At 46.0% G+C, this 10,000-nt stretch overlaps 1 protein-coding gene across 7 annotated transcripts in view; it reads right to left on the bottom strand.

Annotated features, from left to right (window-relative positions):
- LOC125037475 (neprilysin-2-like) overlaps positions 1 to 10,000 on the bottom strand; it is a 253,566-nt gene that overhangs the window by 32,644 nt on the left and 210,922 nt on the right. The window contains exon 1 of one of the 7 annotated variants that reach the window (XM_047630624.1): positions 1,321 to 1,689. The exons of the other annotated variants lie outside the window; for them this stretch is intronic. Coding sequence (XP_047486580.1) covers positions 1,321 to 1,442 — 122 coding nt within the window. The 5' untranslated portion in view covers positions 1,443 to 1,689. Of the gene's footprint in view, positions 1 to 1,320; positions 1,690 to 10,000 lie in introns of those variants that run through there. 7 annotated transcript variants of the gene reach the window in all.

The raw sequence follows: 10,000 nt of genomic DNA, 5'->3' as shown, positions 1-10,000 counted from the left end.
CCGTAATCTTCCTAATTCGATTGCCCCCCCCCCCCCCCCTCAAAATCACCCTGGGTTTATTCTGCATTCGTCTCGACCTGTTTTCATCTTTTCTGACGCTATTCATGACCTGTGCAGTTTAGTTCACATGTAGGCCTGTAAGTGAGTAGGTTTTCCCCCCATCTTGGTACGGTCATTAAGTAAATGTTATTATCAACTTATGCAGGAGATGCTGCAGATGAAGAGTGTCTTGTTTCTTGCTGTTATGTCCATTGCAGTTTAAAGTTTACCTTGTGGGTGTGAAACAAACTATACCGTGTTTTATTTCACCATCAAAGACATGAAACGCATTTTTTAGGAGGAAGTTAGACTAATGAAAATATATATTTTCTCGCGTTTTTATATTCAAATAAAGTTTTCCATTTGACGGTTTATCCAGTTAGAATCTGAAGCATTTGAATTGAGAGACTAATTCTGTGTTAAACTACGGTTTTGGTAATAATATATCCGTTTCCTAGTCCTACCATTTACTTTGCATGGTTTGCCACATGCAACAAACATTTCCCGATTTCAATGAACTTTTTTTTTTTTATAACAGAAACGGCATTATAAAACCTTTGATGTTGATTAAACATGTAACATTTGGTATTGCAATTTTCTCTGTGCTATTCAAGTTCTATTTATCAGCATATTGAAATATGCGTAGCATTCATACACATCTTTTGTTGTCTTACGGAACTGAAATCGTTCGTTCATGCTACGCGAGTGAACGAAATAATACGAAAGGCCGAAAGGGGTAACTTCACTATTCCGATTGATTTGTATTCGGAAGCGAAATGGTGTTATCATGATTTGTCAGCCCCGCTTGTGACTGTAGAAATGGCATAGTTTATCAGAAGCCGACACGGGCGCTGGGCTCATGAAGGAGAGTGAATGCAACGGGTCTAACGATGGCTCAATGCTCGGGAAGCCGAAGTATTCCAGGATTCGGTGTACCGGAATCAGATATTCGACGAATTTATAGGAAAAACTGATTGGCAACATCGGTAGCAAAACGATACCAATAACATTACTAATAACGGAAACAACTGACAATTTTGGCGTTAGTATCGGTAAGCCTAAAACGACGAAAACCAAAACAATACATGATACATGAAATTAAACATGGTCGCCAACGTCAGGCTCTCATACGGCACAGAAAAAAAAAAAATGATACGGGAAAAGAGACGAGCTAACAGCAAAAATTCTAGGATTATTAAATCCTACTAAGAAACCAGACATTAACTTTTCAAGGTCTCCACCACAGTACAAAAAAAAAAACACACACACAACGCAAATTACCTCCATTGTACACATTTAATCGCCTTCGGAGAGTCCTCTTCCTCTAGTTCACTATCTTCCAAGTGAGTTTTGTCTCTTAAGTTTATATAACCCTGTATTTGTGGCCTCCGATCCATTTTCATGTCAGAAAGACCTTTTGAAGCTCTGAAGGAACCGTTATCTGAATACACTTCAATGGTTGGCACTTTTTTCCAACTATTTTAATCAACGAATATAGAAATAACCTTTATTTTTATTAGGAATTCACATATATATGTCTTCACATGTTTTTCTTTTCCCTTGTCACTATTTCTCTCGTTTTCTTCACCCAAAGCAGACCACGGAGAGCGACTGTCGTATCGTATCTACAAAAGTATTCAAACTGGAGGGTCACCTTGGCCGCTTTGCCTTGTCCCTTACACAGCTTACAGATACCAAACATCCTGTTGTTTGAACCTTTTTTTTTCTCTCTCTCTCTCTCTCGGTTGTTTTACAGTAGTTTCTAACGTTGTTTTATGGTCTTTACGCCATAAGCTGTTGTCTGGCTTTAAATAGGTAGTTCAAAGAAAGTTTCTTTGGGGGTGATTTTTAATGTTCTTCTAAGTACGAGTTGGTAACTTTTTTCACTTAGTATTCGATTTATATGTTGAGATATGACCCTGATTTTTTCCTCCTTTTTATCTCGTTAGCGTGAGATAGTGGACATCCGGGGGGGGGGGGGGTATTTTTTATTTCTTTATCGAGCGACGACTGAAATTTCAATTAACTGAGTTTACATGGATGAGCTGGGCATGTTTCGTGTGCGTGCGTTTGTGTGTGCGTGCTTGTATGTTTTTTGTTAGTGTGTGTGTGCGCGTGCGTGCGTATGCGTGTGCGTGCGTGCGTGTGCGTGTGCGTATGCATGTGCGTGTGCGTGTGCGTGTGTGTTAATGTTTATGTGTGTGTGCACGGAGAATGTGATGTAGTATATTCCCTTGGAAGAACTTCACTCACGCCTCATGAACCAAACTTTAGCTTTCGTCTGATTTAATTACTAGCGAGGCTGAAATGAGAAAAGAGTGACAGTGAGTGCGGCAGAAGGTCACGCACAAGCAAGCAAGCACTTAAAAGTTTGCACAGCGTTAGTGAACAAGTGATTTACCCAATGCCTGGTCATAGCAACTCACACAAACATTTTTTATGCACATAAAGCGGCAAAGTAAAATAAACATCTAATCAATAATATCATAGTGTAGTGTGGCTAGTCGCCACGCGCGACGTTCTCTCTCGCGACGGCGAGCATCTTCCCCCTGCGCGCTTCCCTGGTCGGGCAAACTGCACTTTCCCATCACGGCATTCTTCCACCTGCCGGATTCCACCCCCTTTTACTCGTATTTTTAGTGTTTTTATCCTTGGTTTTCGTGTTTTTGTTTTGTTTTAGTTTGCCCATGTTTTGTACATTTTCTTTGGTTTTCGTTTCATTTTAATTAGCTTACTTTTTACTTATTTCAATGCAGTTCTTTGCCGGCAGCCCTAGTTTTAATTATCTGTGAGCTCCTTTGTTTTTAATCCATACCATATAAATCATATAAATGTTTAAGTGATTAGGGTGACCATTTTTACAAACATTCTTTTTGTCTATTATTTTACTCATGTTCACTATTGCAATTGTTTTACATGTTTCTTATTTTTAACTAAATTACCAATTATTTATCAATACGGGCAGGTTCTTATTTTTTTTCTCCTATTTATAAAGTTGTATGAAGTGACGTCACCGTCACCCCTCACCCCCCAATGGCCGCGAAAAATAAACAGTTCGGCAGAGTCCGCAGCAGAGACCTGGTGTTTATTTTTCCTTAATTTCTTTCTGTGTGAAACCGGCTCGACGCCCCCGGAAGCTACAAAAGATAAAGTTAAGTCTGAGGTATCTTTGACTCGCTTATAGGAGCTGGATGTGATCATGCTTTTGAATAATAATCATCGGTAATAGTTACGAGTGCTTTTCTTTGTTTAGGTTTTATGGTTTAGTTTTACTTTAATTTTGTACAGCACTTCTTTTCTTGAGTTTAATATTGATTTTGAAAGTGAGTGTTCATTTTACTTTTACCTTTGCTTTATATGTTCATAATCCATTTTTAACGTAATTCTTAAAGATGGTTTTAACTATAGTTTTTATTATTTCATTGTATTACGATTTTATTGTGCGACGGAGGGGGTAATGCTGGAACAAACCCACGCCAAATAAGCTCCTCTAGCCACGCTACCACCTCATGGGGCTTATACCAGGGGTTTAAATAATCTACTTTATTTGCGTAAGGCGCCCTTGGTCATAATGGGATTTTGATATGCCACAGGTATTTTTGGTGGGCAGCGTCGGGATTTGTTCCAGTTTAAATCTCTTAATTATCCCTCCGTCGGTATACATCCAGCATAGATTTTCCCTGTTAGTTATATAATGCATGTTAGTTTTAAGTAGATTGGTGAGCCACTTTGTTTTCCGTTCTTTTCTTGTTTTAAAGGCCTTTTACTCTGGCTTTGAGTTTTCAGTTTTATAAAATATTCATGAGTTTGTTTTACTTTGTGCTTTTTATTTGGTCCTTTTAGTTTTCAATCTTTGGCCTTAGTTTTTTTTTTGTATTTCCCCTTTTGTAGTTTTAAGAGCTGTATAGTTCCAAGTTTTAATCATCCTTTTACAGACTGGTTGTAAGTGTTGATATTTTACTCAGCTCGTTTATCTAGGGATCTCGTGGCTCATTTTAGATTTAGGGATTCTTTCTTATACATATACATATTTTACCCTTTAACCCGTTTTTTTCCCAAGCAGCTTTGATCTTGGTCATTTTCTGGTTGATTTTATTGCTCTGTTGCTTTCGGTTTTTGTTTTTTCTTGTTTTATGGTGGATCTTTTGTGACTTTGTGTAGTCCGAGACAAGTATGCCAAGCGAGAAGGAGAGGCAAGATCGATACAAGAGGCTCCAGGAGCGCCGCAATATGCCGTCAGACAGCTTGCCTGCATCTGGATCCCCTGTTCCTTCGACCAGCCGATCCAATCCAGACGTCCGACGAGCTGTTGAAGTGATGGAAGGCGAGATTTCAATGTTCTCCGAAATTATGGGGAAGATTAATGATCTCTTTGCTGAAGTAAGGGACTATCACGAAAGAAACGATCTTCGCTTGGATAAAGTTGAGGAAGCGATGCGTCACCGGGAAGAGGTGGCCCAGGAAGCCCCTTCAGCTAGTGACGATGACGATCGGCTGCGTGAAAGGGACGAGGTCATCCAGCAGCTGCGTGACCAGTTGCAGGAGCAGGAGCAGGAGCTTGACATAGTTCGACGAGAGCTCCAGGAGGCTCGGAGGCTCCCCCATGACCATACAACTCGAGGGGGTGAGAGAGACCCGAACCTCCAGAATCCCTGCCGGCAGTCACCCAGGCAGGATGTGGAGTTTCAGGAGTCGCAATCTCTCGCAAGGGCCACCACAAGGCCTGTGTCTGAGGTACTTAGTCGCCCCATGCCCAGTGGAAGCATGCTACCTGAACCAACTACCACCAACAGTATGCAGGACCTTCCTCCACCGCTTCCCTACAATCGCCCACCAGGTCCAGATCCTGCCCGCTACCAAATGTATCCACCTCAATCACAGGGGGGACAGATGCCAGTGTCCTCCCATCAGGCTGTTCCTCCACCTCAAAACCTTCCACCACATCAAGACATCTACAATGTCCAGCAACCGTCACAGTCCTCAGCTGGGACTGTAAGCTATGTGCTCTCCAAGGAGACTGTTCCACACTTCCGAGGAGACGCTCCTGCCTCGCAGCCACTCCGGAAGAACCAAGAAGTGGAGGGATGGATCCGGGCGATAGAGAATATCGTCAAGCCTCCCACATCTGAGGCCTACATTCAAGCAGCCCGTGCAAGCTGTCGAGGAGCAGCTGAACTGCTGGTAAACTCGCCACTTTTTGACAGCATTGGGGACTGGCAGTCTTTTAAAGCAGCACTACGAAGTAAGTTCCGGGGAACATACACTTCTGCCGACTTCTACAAAGTACTGTATGATATCCGCATGTCCACGACCCAGGCACCCATGGACTTTTTCCTCCAACTCGAAGGGAATGTGTATCAGGGGTACAGGGATCACCCTGAGGCTGTCGGCGACCCTTCTCAGTTGGTGAAGAGGGTCTTTTTGAGTGGACTTCCTACATGGCTACGTGACTTTTTGGCTCTGAAGGAAGATGGGAGCCCATCCCAGATTGCTGAGGCGGCCCAGCGTATCTGGAATTCTCGGCATGGAATTCACCACAGCAGCTACCAGTCTACTGGACCTGACCGGTTCACACAGCACCCAAACCAACCTCCACGCACCCGTGATGTTTATGCCATGACTGTGTCGGCCCCACTTCCATCACATCAACCTACACTCCATGTCCCAGACCATCACAAGTGGTGTGTTTATCATCAGCTTCCAACCCACAACACCTCTGAATGCCGTGCAAAAGGAAGAAGGGAAGCTGGTTCCCCACCTACCAGCCGACGCTGCTATGAGTGTCGGAACTCAGGACACTTTGCTAGGGAGTGCCCCTTTCGTCAGAGCCAGGGTAATGATGCCCTCCGAACTCCTGGCAGAGATGAAACAGGGGGCATGTACCAAGGGCCCTGCCCTCCCCCAGGAAGCAGTCGCAGCAGTGGAAGCCCTAGGTTGTACAGGACGACCACTCGTGCCACTCAATGTTGATGGTGCCACTCTAATTGGTTTCATTGACACTGGTTCGGAGGCGACCATTATTAAGTCTCGGACGCTTACTCTCCTGGATAAAGAGGGTTCCTTACACCGGAATAACCCATCTAGAACCTTGAAAGGTGTTGCCGGTGAGGCACTGGATACGTTATGTGAAGTTACCCTTTCCTTTAACTTTTGCTCAACCAAAGTTATTCATCGAGTTGCTGTGTGTGACGCAAAGTTTCCTGGAGATATCCTCCTGGGAATGGACCTGCTCCGAAGGACAAGCTTCTGTCTCTCATCCGGTGCTACAGAGAGTGAGGCCTCTTTCAGTATCGAAGGTCATACATTTCCCGTAACATATACTGACAACCCAACGCTACGGATCAATGTAGTCAGCGTCAATGATTCTGGTAAAGTGGGCATGGCAGACAACGTCAATCCTCCAATGACTCCCTTAGCCACTCAACCCTCTGTACACCTCCTTAACACGACAGAGCTCCCACCACATACTGGGTGCTTTGTAGAAGGTGTGATCAGCCGGTCGGGGCCCAATGATGGAGAAGTCATCATCTCACCAGAATCTTCAGCTGCATGCATCTCGCCATATATGATCACCACTGTTTCAGAGCGCCACTGTCCTGTGTGGATGGTGAACGACACAACAAGGGTGGTGAGGTTGACCCAAGGTACACGATTGGGCACGGTAGCTACAATAGAAAAGATTTTTACTTCAAACCCAGCTACTACTGTGCCTGATCCTTCTCCCACAAAGCCCGCCTCCTCGGAGCCTGATGCTGCAGATGGGGACTTCTGTTGGGAGCACGACGACTTTGACTATATGCATGGCTTGACTGACTTTGGGTATGCAGAGGGCTTGGACTTTGTCCCTGGGGAGTTGCCACCTTCTCAAGCCCTTGCAGCGATTGCGCTCGCCGGAAACAATCAAGATCACGTGGAGGATGGTGAGCAGACGTACAATCTGGAGCACCTTGACCAGACCCAACGACAGGAGCTACAGGACCTCTTGTGTCGCTACCAGGTCCTGTTCGATGGGGGGGAAACTGCAGTTGGCCATGTACCAGGTATTCAACATAGGATCGAGACAGGGGATGCAGTGCCAGTTTGTACCCGGCAATGGAGGCTTCCACAAGCAACCCGTGAGCTGATACGCAAGGAGTGTGACACTATGCTCAGTGCGGGTGTCATTGAGCCATCCTCTTCACCATGGCTCAGCCCAGTTGTCCTTGTACGGAAAAAGGGGGGTGCCCTACGGTTTTGTGTTGACTACAGAAAGGTCAATTCAGTCACCACTGCAGATACTTACCCCTTGCCCAGAATTGATGAACTGATAGATGAACTGGGCCCCACAGACACCTTCACCACACTTGATGCCAGGGCTGCTTATTGGAGCATTGAGGTACAGGAAGAAGACCGACCAAAGACCGCCTTTTCTGATGGGTATCGGCTCTTCCAGTTTTGCCGACTACCCTTCGGGCTCAGCACGGCACCAACAACGTTCCAGAGAACCATGAATTTGGTCCTATCACCGGTCCTTGGACGTCACACGCTAGCCTATCTGGATGATATTGTGGTTTACTCCAAGGGCTTTGCTCAGCACTTATTGGACTTGGAGGAAACCTTGAAACTTCTAACTGCCGCAGGACTCAAGCTAAATGCAGAGAAGTGCAGCTTTGCAACAACAACAATAAACTTCCTGGGCTTCACAATATCACCTGATGGTGTGGCCCCAGATCACAGCAAGGTAGCAGCCATCGCAGATGGCCCAGCACCCCGCACAGTTAAAGAAATCCGTAGGTTCCTTGGAGCTACAGGTTTTTTCCGTCGGCATATTGAGGGATATGCCACCGTTGCCGCGCCCCTTCATTTACTCCTTAAAAAGGGTCAGCAATGGAAATGGGATGTAGAACAGCAGCAAGCCTTTGAAGAGCTAAAGTCACGGCTAGTGTCAGCACCTGTACTCAAGCAACCAGACTTCACTCGGCAGTTTGAAGTTCACACAGATGCCAGCAGCATTGCACTTGGTGCTGCCCTCATCCAGAGGGATGACCAAGGAGCACCTCAGGCCATCGCATACTACAGCAGGAAGTTGCGAGATCCTGAGACCCGTTATCCAGCCATAGATGGCGAAGCATTGGCGGTTGTTGAAGGTGTGCGTGTGTTCGACCCATATCTCTATGGTCGTAAATTCCTTGTACTGACTGATCATCGCCCTCTAACTCACATCTTTAAACATCGGACCAAATCGCCAAGAATGACCCGCTATGCACATGACCTTTCTTTTTATGACTTTGATATCCGCTACAAAGAGGGCCCAACAAACCATGTGCCCGACTTGTTGTCACGACAAGTTGCTCCAATCAACGTCAATGAGCTTTCCCCTCAGGAACTTGCTGCTGAGCAGCGCCAGGACCCCAAGTTCCAGGAAATCTTGTCATTTCTGATGGAGGGAGCCGTGCCCAAGAAGAAGCCACCACTATCATTGTCGGAGTTTGAAGTTCAGGATGGGGTACTTTACCATCTGAAACACCTACCTGACAAGATCCTGTACCAGCTGTGCATTCCAGAAAAGTTGCGTACTTCAGCCATGCAAGCAGCTCACACTCCTCCACTAGCGATGCATCCTGGGATTCATAAGACCTATGACAACCTTCGCAACATGTTTTTCTGGCCCAACATGCTGCGTGACACTCGCTGTTTTGTGGAGCAGTGTTTGAATTGTCAGCAATCCCGTGGTATTCAACAGCGCGTTCCAATGGCTCAAGCTCCTCTCGCACTTTACCCTTTGGAGAGGGTATCCATGGACATCCTGGATCTTGCTCAAGCACCAATGAGATGGGCTCTAACAATCCTCGACCAGCACTCCAGGTTTATCCAGATAGTCCCTCTTAAAGATACCACCGCATCACGCATACACCGTGCCTTTTTAGAGAATTGGGTGACTTACTTTGGTCCACCTCGGGTCATTCAAACAGACAATGGCCGGCAGTTTATCTCCCAGTTGTTTGCAGAGATGGTTGAAATGATTCGTGCCTCACATCACTTTACCATCCGTTATCACCCTCAAGCTAATGGAATGGTAGAGCGCACGAATCGGGTGGTGAAAGCTGCCCTGACTGCTGTCGTAGGAGACCGCCCTGGAGACTGGCACAAACACATCCCAGAATTACGTCTTGCTCTGAACTCTGCAATCCATCGCTCAACAGGAGAGCAGCCACTCTATCTTCTAACAGGAAGGCACGCTTACTTTCCGGTGGGACTAACAAACGATGCCATATTTGCTGACAACGACAACCTACAGCAGCGCCTGAAAACGGCTCGACGTGCAGCTGTGACAGCTTCCAGGGATGCCAGAGGGGTCTACGAGAGGTCCTACAATCGGCGAGCTCGAGGAACTTTCACTCCAGATGTCGGTCAACTGGTGTGGTATAAGGAAATGGTACCTCGTCCTCTTGGGCCAAAGTGGCAGGGCCCTGCCAGAGTCTCTAAACGATTCGGTCCTGTATCATTTGAAGTCCAAAACTTAGACTCTGGAAAAGTTCTCCGAGCACATCTTAATCACCTACGCCCATACCACCCACCAGAAGAGCTGTCGTATGCTGATGATGAAGATGGCAGGCCCGAAACTGATGATGTCATAAATGAAGATCCTGTGATAGCCCTTTTGACTACCTTTGCTCGACATCCACTCTTCACAGCTGACCTCAAGGAGGAAGTTGACGAAACATGCTAGGGACCTCAACATCTGTGCGCCCTTGGCCTAGTGCCACGCAGATTTGAGGAGTGCTGTTAGCTACTCGATTGGTACACTGACGTCTATTCTAAGTTGTTGATGCCAGGGACTGGAGAATAGAACCAACAATAGGGACCTCAGCATCTGTGCGTTCCTGGCCTAGTGCCACGCAGATTTGAGGAATGCTGTTAGTTGTGCCACGCTGGAGCAGAGGGGGTGTTCTTCTTTTGTTTCTTTTTATGTATTTGAAGC

This window comes from Penaeus chinensis, chromosome 23, assembly GCF_019202785.1.
Source record: "Penaeus chinensis breed Huanghai No. 1 chromosome 23, ASM1920278v2, whole genome shotgun sequence".
NCBI classification, from domain to species: Eukaryota; Metazoa; Arthropoda; class Malacostraca; order Decapoda; family Penaeidae; genus Penaeus; species Penaeus chinensis.
The sequence above is the reverse complement of the archived record's forward strand: the minus strand, read 5'-3'. Positions and strand labels throughout refer to the sequence as shown.